The 22,049-nt window shown below is 41.0% G+C and overlaps 1 protein-coding gene across 2 annotated transcripts; it reads right to left on the reverse strand.

Annotated features, from left to right (window-relative positions):
* Window positions 1-2: 2 nt before the first annotated feature.
* Window positions 3-21,703, reverse strand: pkp3a (plakophilin 3a). Of its 2 annotated transcripts, XM_030731134.1 has the most exons (14): window positions 21,564-21,703; window positions 16,850-17,018; window positions 12,298-12,389; window positions 11,107-11,858; window positions 10,019-10,142; window positions 9,273-9,477; window positions 8,151-8,352; window positions 7,632-7,749; window positions 7,042-7,206; window positions 6,771-6,950; window positions 2,915-3,068; window positions 2,324-2,519; window positions 2,125-2,212; window positions 3-1,035 (listed from the first exon to the last, which is right to left on the reverse strand). In XM_030731134.1, the coding sequence occupies exons 1-14, from the start codon at window positions 21,564-21,566 to the stop codon at window positions 994-996; spliced, it is 2,490 nt and encodes an 829-aa protein (XP_030586994.1). In that variant the 5' UTR covers window positions 21,567-21,703; the 3' UTR covers window positions 3-993. The 2 variants fall into 2 exon arrangements, with proteins under 2 accessions (XP_030586994.1, XP_030586993.1); XM_030731133.1 differs by lacking the exon at window positions 21,564-21,703 and having other exon boundaries at window positions 16,850-17,174.
* Window positions 21,704-22,049: the final 346 nt, after the last annotated feature.

Genomic DNA, 22,049 nt, shown 5'->3' on the forward strand with positions numbered 1-22,049 from the left:
CATTTCATTTCCAAATGTGTCATTTTATTGGATGTTAAATATCTAGATGATACCCCTCTGCCTGTAAGCAACATAAAACAATAAGTGTCTTCAAGCAACCACACAGAAACACAAGGTCACCATTTATGCCACTGAGTAGCAACTGCTACAAATCAGAGATTAATCTGTTTTTAAGAAATTTACTTTGTATACAACAGACTTTACACAATAGATTTACTGCATGCTGGGTCCAGTTTTCAACGATATTAAAATGTACAATTTGCCACACAGCAGAGCACTCAAATGATAAACACTTTTTTTTTTTTTATCTGTCCTGCAACAAGTATCCTGCCACCCATGTATTAAACACACACCATTCATCGCACCAGAAAAAAAAGCAATTACAATAACAGCACTGAATAAGACGAAAGACATGTATAAACAAAAGTTCAGATCCCCAAGGCTAATTTATTTACATCCAAATTTCTATAAATCTATGGTTTGCATTCAAATATAACAGACATTATTTATCTGAAAACTAGAGGACTGCTGTATATAAAACATTTAATGTAATTTCTACGAAGCAATATTTACAACAAAAAAAAAAGAGGCCATGTTTGAACCACACTTGTTACATTTGAACCATAAATGAAAAGAGAGTTTTGCTAAAAGTTAAGGCACAAGTGTCCAGGAACTGCTTTAAAACAGACAGAAACTAAATCCCTGATTATACACATACATATAAAACACATACAGTGATCTAACAAAGAGAGTAAATGGTCATGGTGCACATATGAGTATAAGAGTCCATTAATTCTTGCACTGCATCAATGTCCACTGATATTTCCTTTGGATGGATCCCCTATCACCTGTCTGTTCTTATTCTTATCATAAATTATTGCCGATAAAGACTGAGCAGATGTTACCCTTGAATAGATTTCTTCCAGAGAGTGTTGGTAGACCTCAGGACTGTTCGCTGTTGCAGAATTCAGTTTCTCCTATATTACCTCCACTTTAGAATGTATTGTCTATAAATTGCTGTTTTGAGTATCCATTCTGTAACACAAAGGCACAAACAAGATGTTATGACACTAGATGGACTTAAACACAGAAAAAAAAAACTGGAATGATTTTAGAGTTCACAATAAAATCACAGAAAACGTCACTGCTTACATAGTGTAATCAGTGCCCTTGTACTTATAGTATTATGCAAAATGTACTGTACCACCACGGAGTACGTATCAGGTTAATAAAATTAAAATCAAAGCCAACATTAAATCATAATTTGTGTTATGTGGATATGAAGAAACAAGCTGAAAGCCACACCTTTGGGAGGGACAAGTTGTGATCTGCACAACGTGGTAAAATTACCTGGTCCTTCCCAACGTGTGAACCTGCCTGACTGGATATGTTTGCGTGAGTTTGTGTGTGTATTTAAAGAGTAGAAGTGTGAGATGTCGAACATGTCACCCAACTGACAAGCGCATTGCAGAGACTGAAGAGAGTCATCCCTCATACAATCTCACTTACTTTCACTGTTTTCACGCTTGGACATAACATGCACATACACACACACACACACACACATACACACACACACACACACAACGAGTAAGGGTGGAGCAACAAGAAAATAAATCTGTTCCACTGAGCTTTCACTTTTGGGTGAATCTAACTCATTGTTGCTGGTTATATTAGAGGCCGGGAACTCTTGAAAATTATTTTAATAAATTTAAATGCAACATTGAATGCAGACAGATGTGTCTGTGTTTTTTTTTTTTCCTTATTACATTTGTCTAAATATGAGGAGTAAACGAAAATTAGATTAAAGATGCCAGGAAAAAGGCACTTGAGCTTTGAGTAGAGAGCAATTATAGCAGTGTGTCTGAAAGACTCGATCTCATGCTTTGACATATTTTTCTAACTGTTCTCTGTGCTCTCAATTTTTTAAAGAGTTTCACTTCGTTGTGGTTTAAATCTCCATACTGGGTGACTAACAATTTAGAATTTGAAAAAAAAAAAAAAAACACTTTTAAGGCAAACAATTATCAAAATTGATGCATCTTTGATATGTTACTCAGTTTTTTGCCTCAGGTCTTTGGGTATATCATGATGAGAAATGCGGAGCTCAAAGCCATCTCTTACCGACTGGTACAGTCTCTGCAGTTTCTTGTAATTATACATGTTGGTGATAACTGTGGCCGCTGCTTTGGATGCTTTCAGCTTCTCAGGGCTAGAGAAATGTTTCATCAAAGGTTATTACTTGATACAAATGACTTTGTATGACAAGACAGTGCAAAATTGTGAGCAATAACATATTAGAAGTCTGGAAAAATGTGCAAACCTGTGGTCATGGGAGTCCCTGATGTTCATCAGTTTTTGCAGGCCACCAAAGGTGGTGATGTCTCTAGCTGTATTAATGCTGTTAGTCACCAGGTTATTGAGAACACCGCAGATGTTCACCATCACATCGCTGGAGGGAAGCTTCTGATTTTCAGCCTCGGGCAGCTTTTCCACCAGTGGGCTCACCACCTTTGAAGCTAAATAAACCAACAAGAATTCTATTCAGCTTCCAAATCAGGATGTTACAACTGTCATGTTATTTAATAATACATGTCACTGTCTAAATTTACTCTAATGAGGTCTGGCCATTGTAATCTTTTTTAACTTTTAATCATTAATCATAGTATAAATTTGTGAGGAGGAAAGAAAGAATTATGGGGAAATTTAAATAAAACATTTCAGCTTGACTTAAATTCAGCATCATTGAGTATCTAATAGTTTAAAATTCACAGTAAGGCATTCAGTTGGTGCTACATATTATTACTGCTTACATTGGTATCCACATAAAAGAAAGTGAAGGGAATCAAGCTGGCTACAGTTAACTTAGAAACATCATATCATTTCTACATAAGAGGAAGAAAAATAGACTGACCCATGTGGTCCTTCTTGTCGGTATGGCGGGACAGATTTCGGAGGAAACCTGTGAGAGAACGCAGCTCTAGATCATTTTCAGTACGCAGGTTGTCGATGATGGTTGGCAGGATCTGTTCCTTCTCCAAAGCCATACAGCTCATCACTGAAGCCCACTACAAGTTAAAGAGACAATTCACATATAGCAAAGCTTCCGGCGCCGCGCGAGCAGGCAGCCAGTTTCAGCAGCTCCGCACTCATTTCGTGTTTTTTCTCATTTTGTTTAGTATTAGATGTGTTTTTGTGTTTCTGTATCTTCTGCTCTTTTTCCCCATGATGGAGCAGACTTTTTTCTGGAAAACTTTGTTTTTGATTTTTACCCTTTTTATGGTGTTTATGTTTGGAGACTGCGAGAGTGGCCACACTCCTATTGTTTACTCTCGGGACCAGCTGATCTCCATCGGGAGCTCCGCTGTGCCTACTCCTGCTGAACGACTCGATATTCCCCGCGAACTGAGAAGGAAGAGACGCGGGAGACGTGCGGGCATAGGTCGTCGTTGCCAGAGGAGAAGGTACAGGCCCGTCATCCCGTCCATCATCATGGGAAACGTGAGATCTCTTCCCAACAAAGTGGACGAGCTGGCGGCGCTAACGCGACATCAAAGGAGCTACCGGGAGAGCAGCCTCATGTGCCTGACGGAGACGTGGCTAACCGAGCTAACCCCGGACTCACACATAAACATGGACGGCTTTCATTTGATCCGTGCCGACAGAACCAAGGAGAGTGGTAAGAAGAGGGGCGGGGGTCTGGCTGTGTTTGTGAACGATAGATGGTGCAACTCCAGACATCTAACCATCAAAGAGACGCTCTGCAATAAGGACATTGAACTGCTCGCTGTTAGCTTGAGGCCGTACTATCTTCCTCGGGAGTTTTCACATGTTATTGTAATAACTGTGTATGTGCCGCCCTCTGCTAACGCTGCTGCAGCCTGCGATGTCCTCCATGCTACTACCAGCAGACTCCAAACACAGCACCCACAGGCCCTCTTTCTGATCTCAGGGGACTTTAACCACGTCTCCCTGTCCTCCACTCTCCCCACCTTCACCCAGTATGTCACCTGCCACACCAGGAATACCAACACACTGGATCTACTGTATGCCAACATCAAGGAGGCATACAGCTCATCACCTCTGCCTCCCCTGGGGGGCTCAGATCACAACCTGGTTCATCTCCAGCCTGTGTACAAACCCTTGGTACACAGAGAACCAGTTGTGACACACACAGTGAAGAAATGGTCTGAGGAGACTGAAGAAGCTCTGAGAGACTGCTTTAGCTCCACTGTGTGGGAAGAGCTTTGTGCCCCTCATGGGGAGGACATCGACAGCATCACGGACTGCATCACTGAGTACATAAATTTCTGCGTGGAAAACACTGTGCCCACCAGGAGGGTACGGTGTTTTTCAAACAACAAACCCTGGATCAACTCCGAAATAAAGGCTCTCCTGAAGGAGAAGAAGAGAGCCTTTAGATCAGGAAATAAGGAGGAGCTGAGAGCCGTGCAGAAGGATCTGAGAAGGAAAATCAGGGATGGAAAAAACATCTACAGGAAGAAGATGGAGGACCAGCTACAGCAGAGCAACATCAGTGGGGTTTGGAGGAGTTTGAACTCAATTTCAGGCCACAAACCAAGCCCTAGGATTGTGGGAGACTTAGAGTGGGTTAACAACCTGAACCAGTTCTTTAACAGGTTTGACCAGCCACCCACCCCTCCCCCAGCCCAGTCCCCCCTGCTGTCAGCCCCACCATCTTTAATGACTGCCAACCTTTCTTCTTCTTGGGACCTCACACCTCTCAGCTCTCAGCCATCACCCACCCCCTTCACTTCTGAGGACTCCATCTCACAACCCCCACCCCCCACCTCCATCTTGTCCCTCTCAACTCATCATGTGAGGAAGGAGCTACGTAAGATCAAGGTGCGAAAGGCTGCTGGTCCAGACGGCATCAGCTCCAGGCTCCTGAGGTGCTGCGCAGATCAGCTGTGTGGCATCATGGGATACATGTTCAACCTGAGCTTGAAGCTGGGGAAAGTACCACAACTGTGGAAGACCTCCTGTGTGGTACCGGTACCAAAGACCAAACATCCAAAGGATCTTAGCAGCTACAGGCCGGTAGCCCTGACATCGCATCTAATGAAGACCCTCGAGAGGCTGGTCCTCAACCATCTACGCCTCATGGTGTCGTCTTCGTTGGACCCGCTGCAGTTCGCCTACCGGCCTGGCATCGGGGTGGATGACGCCATCATCTACCTCCTGCACCGAGCTCTGACCCACCTGGAGAAGCCTGGAAGCACTGTGAGGATCATGTTCTTTGATTTCTCCAGTGCTTTTAACACCATCCAGCCAGGACTTCTGAGAGACAAGCTGGAACTGTCAGGAGTGGACCACCACATCTCCGAGTGGATACTGGACTACCTCACTGACCGCCCACAGTATGTGAGGACACAGGGCTGTGTCTCTGACAGGCTGGTCTGCAGTACGGGGGCCCCACAGGGAACTGTGCTGGCACCGTTCCTCTTCACCCTCTACACTGCAGACTTCTCCATCAACTCCCCACGCTGCCATCTGCAGAAGTTCTCTGACGACTCTGCCATAGTTGGCCTCATCACAGGTGAGGATGACTCAGAGTACAGACAGTGGACTCAGGACTTTGTGGACTGGTGCCAGCGGAACCACCTCCTGATCAACGCCGCTAAAACCAAGGAGCTGGTGGTGGATTTCCGCAGGCGCAGACCCACCACACGGACACCGGTGAACATCCAGGGAGTGGACATTGAGATAGTGGACTCTTATAAGTACCTGGGTGTTCACCTAAACAATAAACTGGACTGGACTCATAACACTGATGCGCTCTACAGGAAGGGTCAGAGCAGACTCTACCTGCTGAGAAGGCTGAGGTCTTTTGGAGTGCAGGGGACACTCCTGAAGACCTTCTATGACTCTGTGGTGGCATCAGCCATCTTCTATGCAGCAGTATGTTGGAGCAGCAGCTTATCTACAGCTGAGAGGAAGAAGATAGACAAGCTCATCAGGAAAGCCAGCTCTGTCCTAGGATGTCCTCTCGACTCAGTGCAGGTGGTAGGAGACAGAAGGACTCTGACCAAAATAACATCACTGATGGACAAGGTCTCCCATCCCATGCATGAAACTGTTGCTGAGCTGGAGAGCTCCTTCAGTGACAGACTGCTGCATGCACAAAGGAGCGTTACCGTAGATCCTTCCTCCCAGCAGCTGTAAGACTTTATAATCATCACTGCTCCCAACAAAAACCACAATAACTTACACAATGTAGGATAATATATAATATACTGTAAATAGTCCGGCCTGTTAAGGTTCAACACACAGGCACATCATGTACATTGTATATAGTGTTATTATTAGTAGTATTAAGGTTAATATTGTTTGTTGATTTTATATATATTTATATTCTTTTCTTAGTGTGAATTATTATATTTTTACTTATATTTATAATAACTGCGGCTGCTGTTACACCCAAATTTCCCCTCTGTGGGACAATAAAGGCTGTTTCTTCTTCTTCTTCTTCTTCTTCATAAAGCAAACTAATTATTGCTAATTATTACCAAACGGGCAAATCAGGAACTGAAAAATGAAGCAAAAAATGCAGGCCCTCAGAAAGCAGCAATTTAGAAAAAATATTAAACACAACATTTTATTAATGCAGGTTGCACCCCAGCCACTTTTCTAATTATAGTTTTCTATTTAGAAGAGTAGCTGGGTGATATTATTGTAGCTGTTTCTATCTTTTACATACAGTGCATGGTTACTATATTTAAATGATCCCTGATGAATTTGCCGCTTACCCTGTGTTCCCCAGCCGTGATGTTCTGCAGTGCCCCAGCAGCCGCTTCGCGGGTGGTCCTGTTGATTTCAGCTTTTTGGAACAATTCATGGTACACCTTCAGTATATCAGGGTGCCAGAGCCACTCCTTCTCTTTTGGCGTTCGAGCAACTTCACTAACAGTAGGAAGCAGGTTCTTTTTCTGTCAGTCACAGAAAGATATGAGAAGACAGCGTTAACATGTGGGGACTGACCTATACACACTTGTTGATGGGGTTCTAACATACACTTACATTTTTGGTTTTTCGGCTCTGAGGCGTAAAGCAACCGGTAAAATCTCCCGCCCCTTTGTCCTGATCTCTGGTTGGTCCTGCAAGGCGCTGGAGAATAGATGGAGGAAGTTCGCTGTAGAGCTGGTAGGAGAGGTTCCTCAAGACACACATTGAATTCTCCACCCCCTAAGAAACACAAACACATACACACATTCAAACAAATACGTACACAAACAAAATAAGGCATATGGACACTTTGGTACAGTGGACAAAAATATATGAGCATACTGCAACTCAGCTGGTCTTAGAGGAAACTAGACTCTAGGAATGTGACAGGTTACTTGTCAGACCAACTCAGAGAAGTAGTATTAAGTACATTATGTATTTAATTAATGGTATTTCACAGAGGGTTTTCACCCAGAAGAGCAGTATTTGTCAAAACCGATTTACTTTTAGTCCAGGTGAAGCACATGGCAGTGCCTCTCCTCCTCTGATGGGAGGGACTCAGTAAGATGACAGAGGAGCTGCAGGAGGACTGTACTTTTTCAAATTTTTGTGAGCTTTGTTTTTGTCTTCTATGGATCTGTCCTTATTTTTAGCTGTTCTCTCACCTTTTCATTTGCTCTGTTCTTTTTGAGGGAGGCCTTGATGTAGTTCACCAAGGATTCCACAAGTCCTCGTGTGTCTCTCATCATACTACGGGTCTTTTCGCTCGCAGAGCTCAAATTCCTGAATATACACAGTAAATAAGCAAGTGAGATTTCAAAGCACTACTTCAGGTCAAATTTGGTGTTATAACATGGCGCACATAAAGATAACAGCACAGTATGGCTTGGTGTGTCTTTAGACTTCTGGCACTGTGATGCCATGATACAACATTAAAGCAAATGTAATAATACACATAATACATTAGAAATTTTAATAAAGTCATGCAAAAACAAAGTAGAATCAAAGTAGCCAACTTTTGGAAACATCAACCAAAACTGCTGAATGTGGTAAAACTTCCAGCAGCTGTCAGCTGATACCTCAGTTTGAGTGTGCAGCAGGAATAAGCTCGAAAGGAAGAGCTGGCATATTTTTTAATCAATCACATAGCAACCACAGAGACAAGTTGCATAAGTGAGGTTCACCTGAGGCATCCTGTGGTGTTGCAGAAGATTTCTGTCTCAGAAGGGGACTCATGGACGTTGTCAGATTCTGAATCTACGTCCAATGCCTTTTCCACCACGCTAGCCGACAGAGGGGTGAGGACCTTATCAGAAAGCTCAGAAAGCGTCTGTTTGGCCAGTTTCTCCTTCAGACTTTCTTTGGAAGAAAGGTTCCACAAGATACCTGCACAAATATGCACAAGCAAAACTGACATTTAGGCATACTGTAGCTTTTGTTGGTGGTGTTTTTTTTCTCAACCTCGATTTTAGGGCTTTTAGACAGATTGACTTCAAGATTTTTAGCTACAATAGTCGGAGAAAAACTAATTGTTTCAGGCCTGCAGTGAACTAAATGAATAATGCCCCATTTAACGTGAATTCACAGCAATGAGTTAAACTATTTTAGCTTAACAGAACCTTTGTCTACTTGTTACCTTTGGACAGAGCTAGGCTAGCTCCTCCCCCACCCCACCCCATACAGTCCCCCATGTAACCTAACTATCTTCTAGCTGTATTAGACATGAAAGAGGTTTCTATCTTCTCAGCTAAATCACAAAAATGCCCCCCAAAACATATTTCACTAATATAAAATATCAATTGACAATTACGTTGTCCTCCACGAATTAAAAACTTGACACCTGCTGTCACTGTGATAAATAGGAGCAGGTATAGTTACTCAATTTCCCACGACTTTTTACTGAACACTTTCATCTCCTAGCACAGATGCAATTCACTGATCTTGTCACTTTTTTTCCTTTGAAAAAAGGTCTTGTGTCATAAAAGGGAGGGGCAGATATACTGCTGCTTCACACACCTCATACACACCCTCCCCTATATCTTCGTACACACCCTATAGACATAACAGCAGCTCCCCATGCAACTCTGTATATCCAGACACACCACATGCCTTGCAAATCCCCACCATGCTCTTGATTGATTGCATAATAATTTCAAAGGCTACTGTTTTCTCAAAGAATTTCAAGGACCCCGGCATGGTCACTTGGAATCTAAATACTAACTTAAACCAATTTGTAGCCATTTCTTTTTGTGGCAAAACTCCAAAACACTTGTCTAGGTTTTTCTCTGCTGCTTGCGTCACAATACCTGTGATGTTTTTGCGGAGCTCATCATCCGGCTCCTTAAGAGCATCGACAAGATTTTCGATGCCACCCTGTTCAATCAGGGACATCTTGTTTTCCATGTTCTCATAGATGATGTTGCGTGCAGCACCAGTGGCATAGCGTCGCACCTCTGGGTTTTTGCTCTTGAACAGCTTCACCAGTTCCACAATGCCTTTCAAATTACGCACCTAAGGGGGGGGGGGGGGGGGATTTTTTAGTGCAGTCTATTCCAGTTATTTATACAATCTCTACAATTTGCCCTATACTGGAAGAGGTGCTTTAAAGAAAAAGCACAAACATGAGAATGGCATCAGTCTTTTCCTCTAACACACAGAAAGGGTCATCTAACTCTTAAAAATGTCAGATAATTCCCTTTAAAACCACTTTACAGACAACTTAAATCTGCCCACATGAGACTGTCACACTATTTCAAGAAACAGAACTATTGCAACATCAGTTAAGAGCTTCATTCTCTATTGTTTGTCTACATTTTAACACTCATACAGGGCAGAGTCCAAATAAAGTGATGATAAAAATTGAGCAAGATATGGAAAAACTAGGGCACGCCAGAACAGAAGCCCTAGCTCATTTAAAGTCACTAGAAGTGGAGATATATCATCAATGGATGCTGATGCTTGAAGGAAAACAACTTTCATGACTGAGTTTCTTAAAAGCAGACAGGAAAGAATCAGAGGAATTGTAACCACTGGTTTAATCAGTGCAAAGTACCTCATCTTTAGACTCTTTGTCATTGTAACACTGATGCTGAATGTATGCAGCACCCAGGACCTGTAGGTCAGGCTCAGACTCTCTCAGGTTCTGCACTGCTGCGCGCATGTCCAACATGGTGATCCTGTCAAAGAAGCAAACGAATAAATTCAACCCAGGAATCTAAATTACTTTATTACATAATTTCCCTGTTGTTATGTTTGGTAGCGCACAATGAGACAACTGTTCACAGATGATTTGTTGCTTGTGTGCAAAATTCAGCTTCCTGAACTTCGTCTAAATCACACAGTGCGCTGCTGTGGGAAGTGTGAAATGCGAAGCCCGACACTGAGCTGCCACACCCAAAACCAGTCCTGCCACTATGGAGCCACCTCCCAATCCACAGCTCTTAGGAAACACACTTTTCACATCTCACACTCCCCTCAGTAGACCTAATGACACATGATATCCATGTCACTTTGGGTCATCACCTTCACTAGAACGTCAGTGACAAATACAACAAATGGAGTCATGAGGATGTTAAAGGGCTGGTTCCAAATTGACCAATATGTCTCAGAATTTTTTGATTCCTTTTATTAGTGCTGACATGTTTTGTTTGTTTTTTTCTGAAAGTTGCGCACTGCAAAACAGTGACATCAAATTCATGCCAGTGAAGCATTTTCTTCCCATTAGCCTCTGTTTTCGCAGTGACACAGTAAAAACAATGCATTGACACTAAAGACCTGTAGGCCTACTCTTCCCTCATTTACACAGCGGGAAAAAAATAGACCATTAAGCTACAGAGACTTGTTAGAAGAATCATTCATCATTTTGTTTTTCTAGAATTCACAATAAAGCTTTTTTTTAGTCAGCATCACTACGCCCTCTGGTTGGTTGCTGAGGTTGATAATGATGATGAAACTGACAAAACCTGACCTGTCAAAAGTGAACACAAACATTTTTGTAGATACCGAATTGCATGTCATCATTTTACACCAAGGATCTCAGTTATAACAAATTTCAGTACTGGGAATATATTCTTATGCTTCCAGTGAAAACAGTAATCCTGTGAATGTGAGAAACAGTGAATAACTTTGAGAGTTTCTCACCCGCTCAGGTTGCCCATGCTGGCTCCCAGATCCATCTGCCCTTCGTAGATATCCATGCCCCTGCCCACACTGTGCATGCTTTTCACTGACATGGCACGGGACATGGTGCCTTGACGCTGCATTAGGTTCCCCTGGGAACCTGACAATGTGGATACCATGAACCCTTGGTCCACTACATCTCCACCTCCACCATAGAAGCTCCCCCCCGAGGACACTGGCTGCATGGTTCCAGACACAGAGCCCATGCTCATCCGGTTGCGGTTTGTAATCCTGCTGATGGTGCGGTGGGCTGGGCCTTTGAAGGACGGTTGCTGGACAATCTCTGTCACTCCTCCTGACATCCCTCCACCACGGGAAAGAGTGCCGCTAAGGGACCGGCGCATGGTTGACTGAAAGGCCGAGTTGCCTCCCCCTTGCCTCACCTGGCTCGTGTAGCCATTCACTGCGCTTTGAGCATACTGGTGACCGAAGGTTGCATCACGTTCAGAGACTAAACTTCCAGCGTCGCTACTATCAATATTCCAGGGTTTCATTTGCACTGGAATTGAATGTGAAGAGATGATTCCTGGGTCCACTCTTGGCTGTCTGATGCTCCCTTGGTAGCCACCCATGCGAATCTCTTCTTGATAAAAACCTCCACCACCACCAACTCCATGACCTGCACCTCCACTCCTAATACTCATCCTCTGAAAATCAGCCAGGTCTGGGGCAGCAGAACGGGTGCTGAAGCCCCTTTGAGATGCTTGTGGACCCTGAGGGTAAAGAGAGGAGTTACTGTTACAGACATGCAAGTAGAGTTACTCAACATGTTTTACTTAACTGCATGTGTGGATGAATCACTGCATATCAGAAATTGTTTCTAAATCTATTCAGAGGAATGTCACAACCATTCCAGTAACAGAGACAATGATACTAGTTTGCATCAATCAGAAGTGTAAAATGTATCATAGCCAGTGTCTTTCCATTTAATCACTAAGACTGAGGAATCTAGAGAGTGGGCAAGAAAACCAGAGCTGATCTAATCACATGCTACTGTGAAATACCACACATGCTGTGTCCTACGTGACCCATCAGCAAACCCACCAGCTTTTTTAAGGTGGCAACATCTGGTTAAATGTTACATTAGAGAAGCAGATTAATAGTTTCTGTGTGTGAATATGTACTGAAACGGTGAGAAAATGCTGAACTCACGAGTGTTCTGGAGCCAGTGTACATGAAGGATGATTTAGAGCTGAAACTCGGCTGGTAGGTGTTATATTTCACTGATGATGAACCACCGTAATCTGAAATGAAGCAACAAAACATTATGTAATCAATCATATGTCAGTGAATAATACATATTTATACATATTAAATCATTTTTATATTTATTGAAAGATTTAAGCCTAATTCCTAAATTTCAGGTCAACAAAAATATTTTAAAAAACCTTTATAATAACTTGTTTCTGTTTTATACAGAAACCTGGGATGCTTCTTGGGATACACAGAGGGAAAAGCCCAAGTCTCTATTAAAATGCTGTTCTGATAAGTCATGTAAGGAATCAGTAATTTTGGTGCTTTATGACTTAAAAGCTCATGACTGAGTCTACGTTTATCCTGGAAGCACTATTAGTGTCAAAGTGAATACCTCTGAACAAGCCCAGACGAAAACTGAACAAAGAAAGCTAAAGTACCTTTTTTTTTTCTTAAATGCTTTCTCATTTTTACACAAAAAATGTCTATGTTCATTCTGAAAGCGGACTCAGCTTGACTCAGCTGCTGATTGCGTTCCTGGGCTGCTAAAAGGTCAAGTGTTGCAAAAAAAAAAAAAAAATGTCAAGGCAAAGGTCTCTTCCTTATTTTTGTTACTACTTTTAGGGTAAATTCACTCATAGCTGATTTCCCACAATAAGGTGTGCCTCTTTATAACAATGATTTGCATGAAAGACATTACTGCCTAAATAGCAGGTGTCCTGTTGCGCTGAAAACCAAAGCTTTGATTTCACACACAAGTCTGTTACAGGAGGACCTGACCACTCAGCAGGACTGATGTCTCTGGTTACCTGTCCTACACCCAAAGGTGTTTGCCAGTTTCTGTCAGCATGTGAATGTTTTGCTCTCCTTCCAGACTTGACAGGCAAGTGCTGACACTGATAGCAGCCATGTACCAAAATGTTTAGTGTAAGCAGGCTTGAGCAACAGTTTGTTGACCCACATATCTGAACTGAGAGCTGAATATGTCAGTGACAAAACTATGTTAATTATAAAGTAGCAGCTACGGGTGTAATTACATTTATGTGATTTAGATTCCCTTCCCAAGAAATTAATTTTGTAGCCTGTCATTTACTAAAACACAAAGTAAGCTGTGGCTTATTGGAGAGAGTCATTAGTTTTGCAAGTATTTGGTCATACATGTTGACCTTCTGGTGGCTGTACGAAAAAAAAAAAGGGAGGTACATCAGTGTGTTTAGTCCACCTGATTGAAATGAAAATGTTTATCAAAAATCAAAAAAAGTGTCATTAAAAAAAACAAGAATTTCAACATCAAGGTGCCAGAGGAAGATTTATTAGGATTTATCCTTTGGGGAATCTATCTGCAGCAAATTATGCAGCAGTCTATGAAGTTGTTTACAGGCTAGACTACAAAAAAGTAATCATTTGCCAGGTTTAAAAGATGTGTGACCTGAAATGAGGTTCAAGTTAATGATTTGTATTAAACCCAGGTTACCCTAATCCTGATTCAGAATAGTTTATCTCCTCACCCATAATACCTTTTTTTTTTCTGATTAGCTGCACCTCATAAACAGAGGTGGCAAAAGTACACACATTCATCACTTAAGTAGAAGTACAGACACTTATGTCAAAAAATACTGTGGTGAAAGTTGAAGCACTGATTCAATTTCTTCGCAGACTCTGAAATGTATTCAAAGTATAAAAGCAAAAAACAGCTCTTTGGTGGGCATTTCTACCAGCTAACTTTTTCATGTTAATATTATAATAAGATATCATTAACATCATTATAAAGTAATATTAATACCCGGCAGTACAAATTTTATTTTAAACTTAAATCCTAATTCCAATGAATGTACTCAGCTTGAACATCTGCTCAATACAATACATAACATATAATTTATGGGGGGGGCTCTTTGATCTCTTTGCGATTGTTAATTTTATGCGTTATTGTTCTCTTCATTTAGATTCAGTTTGGTTCGATGTTTGAAGGCATGCAGTGACATGAAATAATAACTCCTCGAGTATTTTAAACAAAGTAATGATCCCGTTTTGAAAATGCAGCAGAAAGTACAGATATTTGTGTTTAGATGTAGGTCATAAAAGTAAAAAGTTGCCAGAAAAATAAATATTCAAGTAAAGTACAGATACCTGAAAAGTCTACTTATGTACAGTAATGACGTATTTGTACTTCATGACTTCCCACCTCATGAGCAAAAGATGTGAACTGCAGGTGGGTGTGGCCGAGGTGCTCACAGTCAGAGATGTATCATCAGAGCAGTGTGTCTGGGATGACCATATATGGTATATCCAGTCTCTATGATGTCATACAGATCCAAGAGAAGAAAAAAACTGTCTAAACCTGGGCCTTTGGCATGTAGACATCATTTATCATTATTATTATTTAATATTTATTATTTTACCCAAACACCTAATTGTGACAGACTGCACCTGAAAGCATGAATGTGTGTTCATGCTGAGCCTGAGCTGCTGAATATTTTACACTCGCTGAATATGTAAAGAAGTGAGCTGAACTGCTTTTGTGCTTCATTACTCCACAGCACAAACATCAAACCAGACTGACACATTCCCAGGCCTTACCCCTGTTCTACCTTGACTACGCCCAACGCCCCTGAAAACTCTTTCAGAGAGGATACTTTTTATTACTTCCTCTGCTGCTATTCAAAAAAATGTAATTTGATCATAAAGCTGGGGCTCGTTGTAAAAATCTCACTGTTTTTTTTAAACACTCACTTTCTGCTGAGACTTGTCCACATACAGTGTGAACGCCATTCAGGCACAGTCATAGCTGCAGCAGTTTGTCAAAACAGGACGGAGGAGGAAAAACATTCCTTGCAGAATCCTGTGGATGTTTTTTCCCATGTGCAAACACTTATGCATTCATAATGAACTTCTCCAAAACCGCAAACCACTAAAACAGCAGCATTCCCTGTTGTGTGGTAAGGAATGCATCTCTTGTACAGTTTTCAGAAGATGATTGATGTAAAGTCAGATAATGAATATACGTTTTTGCTCCAAGCAACACCCAGAGCACAGGATGACAGGCTGAGAAGAATGATAGACCGAACACAGGCATATAGTAGCATGTGCGTTCATGCATATTCCTGCAAACATGTCAAGTTGCCCTGTTGAAGCAGATAAACAAAGCCCCGATGTCAGGCTCCTTTGACGGCCCGCCGCAGTTTGGCTGAGCACAAAAAATGATGGCGTGCAAAGGTATGCACAGGATGATATTCTTTTGGTCACTGTGGGGAGATTTGTCTTGGCCTCAAATGCCGCCTCCATGTGTCTTCAAGCCTCACTCAGGTGCTCAGTCACGAGGTTTAAGGACACAGGACGGGAATGTGAGCACGTGCAGCTCAGCACTGTAATTACTGTCACTACAGCTTATATAACAGTCCCACCTTGACTTTGATTATGTGTCAACACGCCTCAGTCGGGGCAGATATGATAAAAGGGCAGCACGACGGCTGGCTCTCACAACACTGCCACCCCTCCGGTATCTCTTGAACCCACCTCCCTTTAAGCCAAATACTACCTGAAACCCAATCCCATGGGGGGGAGGGGGGTTTCACCTCAGTCTGCTATCAGGGAAGCTCATGAAAGGAGTACTTGTTTGGGCCTGTTACACATTAACCGTTTCTCCTGTGCAGAGACATGACATTGAGTAAGATGGCTGCTGCTGGAGCTCATAACAAAATACAAATTCCCCGAAGAGCTGACGAGAAACAAGTCCACAGGAATTCAACAGAGACAAGTATGCAGAACTTCTCCAGGTCCCCAAGCAAGCTGAGTGCTGAGTGTCACTCTTGCATTTGAAACTATTCACTGATCTGGGTGACAGTGGCAGGTTTGAAAAGAGTAAATAGAGGAAATAGGTTTATGTGGAGTTGTCAGATTATTAGACATTTAAAACAACTGGTCGGGCAAATAGAAAAGTGCTTTCTCTTTCAACCTCTATACTCATTGGATGAATCACCTCAGTAACTTTCAAAGCACTGGATGCAGCCTCTTAAGTGCCAGAATTTTCCAATTTTCTTAAAAATAACAGCTTCAGCCCTTCACGTTGTAAACTGCAAGATATATTTAAGTTCAAAACACAAGCCAAGCTTGGTTTGGTTGGAGTTGAATATTTTTTACATATAAAGATCATACTTTTGTCATCTGGCATGTCTAGAATCTAATTTCAGTTTGACAGTCATACTGCCGTCAAATCAGCGGCCCGAGCTCATAAAATACGTTTTCATTGTATTGTTTCTACTTGGCGTAAGGCCGAAGGAAAAATGGTTACAGGACTGAGCGCTATCTGTAACAGAGAGCTGGCCATCTGCAGCCGAAGCACCTGTGCCCGTAGCACCTGGGTGGAGACTTGGATTGTCACAATTAATTCCCCCACTTGTCCCCAATGAACACAGACCACCTCACACAGCAGCTCTCTATCGGCAGTGAAGAGCAGAGAAAGTGTAGGTGTAGTTCCATGTAAAAGTGAGTTAAGAAACTCGTTGATGTTTACCTGACATGGCGTAGTGTGAGGTGGATCCATTTTGACGCGGAAGTGTAGACTTTTCCGCCAGTCTCATCTGGATCTGCTGCTGGACGCGCCGCGCTTTCGCCGAGCTGTCAGATACGGAGCCCCCATTGATCTCAGACGGGAGCGCGTAAGTTGTAACTGAAGTGTTGGGCTGTAAAGTAGTGAAAAACACGTGCTCTGAACCGGCTGTACTCATGGTGAAAAGTTAAAAGAGACCAAAAATAGGGAACACACTGCCGCGGACAGAGTGTCTGCGCTCTGCGTCGTGGCAGGTCTAACTGTCCGGGGTCAGACGCACTGAAAGAGCAGAGCTCTCCAGCAGGAGGTGGAGCCTCAGAGAGGAGACATGAGTCAGGCTCAGTAGTACCTGATTAACAGGTGAATTACGCCCCCTTTAGATAATAATCTGATTAAATAGATAAAGACCACACGACTCAGGCATATTTCATTTAAAAAGTTTTCAAAATAGTTACTGTATGTGAAATTGCAAAAGTTTTTTCCCCTACTTTACTGGAAAAGACCGGAAACCAACACAAATATAGAGACAACTCTTTTGGATTCATTCAGATTTTTCCAGTCACAAATTTGGTGACAAATTGTAACAGAATAAATGAGGACTGTGACTAAGGAGATTTACTCAAGTACTGTAAATACGTTTGAAAACCGAATATTTTACTCGAGTATTTTTATTTCACACGGTAGGTTGACTTTTAATTTAATACCTACTTTTTAGATCAAGATTTTGCACACAAAATATAACGAGCAATCAGTAATGATATTTTAATGATATTTATAAAGCAGTAATAGAGAAAAAAATTTAAGCCACCCTTCATGAGAAAATGAGAAATAAGTGCAATGATTTATTGAAAGAATTGCAAACATACATGGATTTACAGCATATCATGCAAAAACAGAGTTTTTACAATCCTAACAAACTTGAAAGTCAGTATTTGTTATGACCACCTTTATTCAACACAGGCTGAACTCCCTTAGTCAAGCTTTGTTGTAATTTCTTAGTGGTCTTCAGGAATAGTTCTCCAGGCTTCTTGAAGGACGTGACTGTTAGTGTTCCATTATATGTTTTTCTATCCAGGTATGTTTTTACTGCACTGGCAGTGTGTTTGCCAATCTGATGCTTTCCAGATGGAATTTCATGGTAGATCAAAATCTAATGGTCCTTTTCTGTGTTCATAATTCCATCAATTTTGACAAGATCTCCAACACCACTGCTGAAATGAAGCCCCAAACCACGACAGTCTCTGCTGTGTTTTACAGATGGCTGTAGACACTCACTGTTGTGCCTCTGTCCTGACCTCCTCTGTACATTGATGATGATTTGGAGAAAAAAAAAAAATTGAATTCATCGCTCCATAAGTTCTGTTGCCTCTAATTTTCAGTTCAGTGTTATTTTGGCAAACCTCAGCTTTTCACCCGGCGTCCTTGCTTTAAGAATGGCTCCTTGACAGCCACCCATCCTTCATTTCTGAGGAGACTTCAGTGCATCTCTCAGGTCCTGTGTCAGGTCTTTGCTGGATTTTTTCCTTTTTCAAAGGACATGACTTTCAGATAGTCTTCATGCTGCTTTTTTATCCCTGCCACTTCTTCTTTTGTTCTCCACTTATCTGGTTTCCTCAAAAATTGTAAACATACACTGCGCACCATGCTGAGACATGCCAAGTTTTCAGCAAATAGCTCATTTGGGAATCACTTTGTTAGTTATAAAAGTATTATTTTATGTTTATCAAACTGTGCTATCTTTGGCCTTTGTTCATAGATTCAAATGATATGTTTTTGTGTGACAGGCTGCTGGCAACAAAGTGCCTAAAGATACAATTTAAAATTTATTTTTTGCTAAGTTGTCTGTTATGTGTAGATGCAACACTCGTCTGAAAATTGGTGAAAAAGCAGCCAATGCTATGGCTCTATAACCCAATCCACAGATTACAAATCACTGCTTTTGCTTTTGGCAAACAAAACTTTCACAACATTACAACACAGTCCTTTTAATTGTATTTGAGTATTGCTGCTTTGCAGCATACTGCTTTCTCTTAAGAATCTAAATGCCTCTTATAATAGTCTTACTTTAAGATTATGTGGATTCTGCTAAAGGATTACTTTTTTGTGTCACCTTTTAGGTGCAGGTGTTTTAAAATAACTGCTGCCCAAAACCTAATGTAGAGGGAGATGCAATGATGCAATGCATATTATATGTATGTAAGTGAGGGCAACCAAATTGCAACAAACTAAATGTGTGACGAACATTATGTTTGTGTTGGAAGTGTTAATGCCCCGAGGCATTTAGCATGTGAATTCAATGTTCTCAGCTACTTCACTGAATAAATACTCTGGGCACAAAAAGTTTCTTCTGCTGTGATAGTCTTCTAATTATTACACATTCTTATTTTTATCCCAATAACCTTTAAAACTGTTGTTATTTCAGTCGCTTTTTTGTCCAGCATTTGGGTTTCAGTGCTGGTGTATTTATCAATTTGCACAGCTCTGTTCAAGCTACAGGTTTGTAAAGCTCAAAAAAAAAAAAAAAAATAAAAACTGTGGTTGTGCTCATCATCCACAAAAATCCAAATAACTCGTGGTTTTGAGGTGACTCACAATATTCCACCTTGAGCATATAGCAAAAGCAGCAAAAGACAGTGATATCGTAGCCTGCTCGATGGCAGCCTTTCTTCAGAAACACTGGATAAAAGCCAGACTTTATAAATGTGTCTGTTGACTTTAAACTAGTGCTGCTCTTACTGTAAGACTAGGGCTTATTTGTGGCTTATATGTATTCATTTAAAACTATCTCTCCTAACCTTTGCTATGGATGTTGACCCAAACCTTGGCAAAATGCATTTTAGTTTTAAATTCTTCAGTTACATTTGAAAGCTTTCATACATTAAATATCAGTTTTATTTTGTCAATTAGAAAATGATTGATGGGTCAGCCAGCATCAAGTGTCCTGTGGGTTATAAGCTGAGTATCACTGGTCTACTTCAGTGTAAGGGCCTTTGAGGGATACTGTTATTTAAAAATTTGGGCATTAAAAATAAAATTGTTCTTAAGCATGATGTCGGAAGATAATGTGAAGAGCAGTCTGTATGCCACATGGTAGAACAGAAAAATATTTATGCAGCCTATACGGCTTTTACCTGTTTCTTTTTATTTTGTCAGTGAATTTGTAGATTTTTCAACATATTATATATTCTAAACGATCCTATATTTTCTTATTTTCTGTGCATGCTATAATGATAGTGTTACGGCATTCTAGCTTTTAAAATCGAACCATCCAGCAGTAATGATCACTGGGTAGATCGACATAGAGCTTTGTCCTCTGTGCTTTCAAAAATTGGCACGATATTAAGTTGAGTCTTGTAAATGACGCCATGTATGAATGCAGGACTGTTACAAGGTGTGGTATGTTCGCACTCTGTTATTAAGCTAGGCCACACCCAGGTTTAATCTGGTTTGCTTTATTCTAGCTCTTAGCAACTATGAGTCACTGTATCCAAAACAAAAGTGATACAGAGTGCGATAGTAGTGCATTTTACCCGCATGTCTGCAGTCTACCTGGTTAAATGTGATAAGGAAACAACATAGAATAAACACAGTAAATATTTCTATTTGATTGGATCAAAGTGTAAAAAGACATTATAACGCTAACTGTTTTGCCTCCTTCCTTACTGAGGCTGCGTGCGGGTTTTTGAGAAGTGTTAAGTCAATAAACAATTTAATACTACAAGTAATACATAATTACTTTTTCTTGTGATTACCTAAATAATATTTCAAAAGTGTTAGATGTCATAATTTGGACAATACAAACATGTAAAATGAAGAATATATGAAAATAATATAACGATATATTGTAACATTGATGTGTCTCGTGACATGCTCCACTACCACAGTAAGTGGCTGTGGTTCAGGAGGCAGAGCAGGAAGGTTGGTGGTTCGATCCCTGGCTGCTCCAGGCTGTATGCCAAAGTATCCTCGCTCCCAATGTGTTCATGTGTATGAATGTTTGATAGAAAGTATGTGTATAAATGTATGGGTGAATGAGACATTTTGTATAAAGTACTTTGAATGCTGAAGTGGAATAGATAAGCACTATATGAGAACCAGTCCCTTTACCACTCACCCAGACTTTATCTTCTTATCCCCACATTGTTGTCATCTGCTCTGCTGCGCTATTTTCTAGACTTCTTTCTGGGATTTTTATACTGGCTTACTCAATAACTTGATCGATAATCAGTGTTTGACGATCATTATAGTATGATGCATTTGAACAGAAAAAAAAAGAATTACAATCCATCTAAAAGTTATCTATTCAGTCAATTATTTCCCATGAAAATAGCTAAGGATTTCATTTCCCCAAAGCAGATAAAGGCAGTAGGTTTACACGGAAGCACATGCAACAGGAGATCTATAGAAACATGACCTCCTTCCTCAGATTATTAGCTGAGAATTCACCTTCCACATATTTCCTCACATACTCTCCAAATGTGTTCACTCTGACTTCCCCTTCATTGTTGTAGTACATTTATAAGCAGAAACGATCAACACTTCACACTCAGGACAGAAATGCAGAAATGCCACAAATACTCTAGGTTAATGTAATTGAAATGTATTTTACTTTAGGATCCAGACATTATGAACCATGATACACTGAGTATAGATTATCTATTCATGAGTTCCAACTCACCATTACCACTGAAGCGCGGAGCTGATAGTGGATGTTCTCTCTCTGCAGCCGTTTACCTGTTGTGACCTGATCTGGGGGGAATTAGAAAGTATAAGTTGCAGCTAGTGTCACCGCCCTGAAAATTACAATCCCTTTTCCAGATAAATGCAGGGCTACAGAAAACAAAGAGATGAGTCAAATGGGAGCAAGAAACCATGGGGCGTGTTAAAGGAGAGGGGCAGACCAAGCCTGGATAGATGGTGTATCTGTCACCAGCACTGAGGAATAGTGAAAAAAGAAAATGAAAGGCAGCATTTTTTTAAAATTGAACTCTTGTTTTTGTTCCAGAGACTTCCTAAGAAGGTAGAACAGATTTTGTAATGTGAATTATTTTAAAATGTTTTTTATTTTGGTTTGCTGCTCAATACTGATGCAACTTTTTCTTTTTTTTTTTTTCAGGATGTTGCAATATTTTGCCGATGATTCATTCAGTCAGCGTGTTAAAGC

The sequence above is a fragment of the Archocentrus centrarchus genome, chromosome 6, assembly GCF_007364275.1.
Source record: "Archocentrus centrarchus isolate MPI-CPG fArcCen1 chromosome 6, fArcCen1, whole genome shotgun sequence".
Classification (NCBI taxonomy): Eukaryota; Metazoa; Chordata; class Actinopteri; order Cichliformes; family Cichlidae; genus Archocentrus; species Archocentrus centrarchus.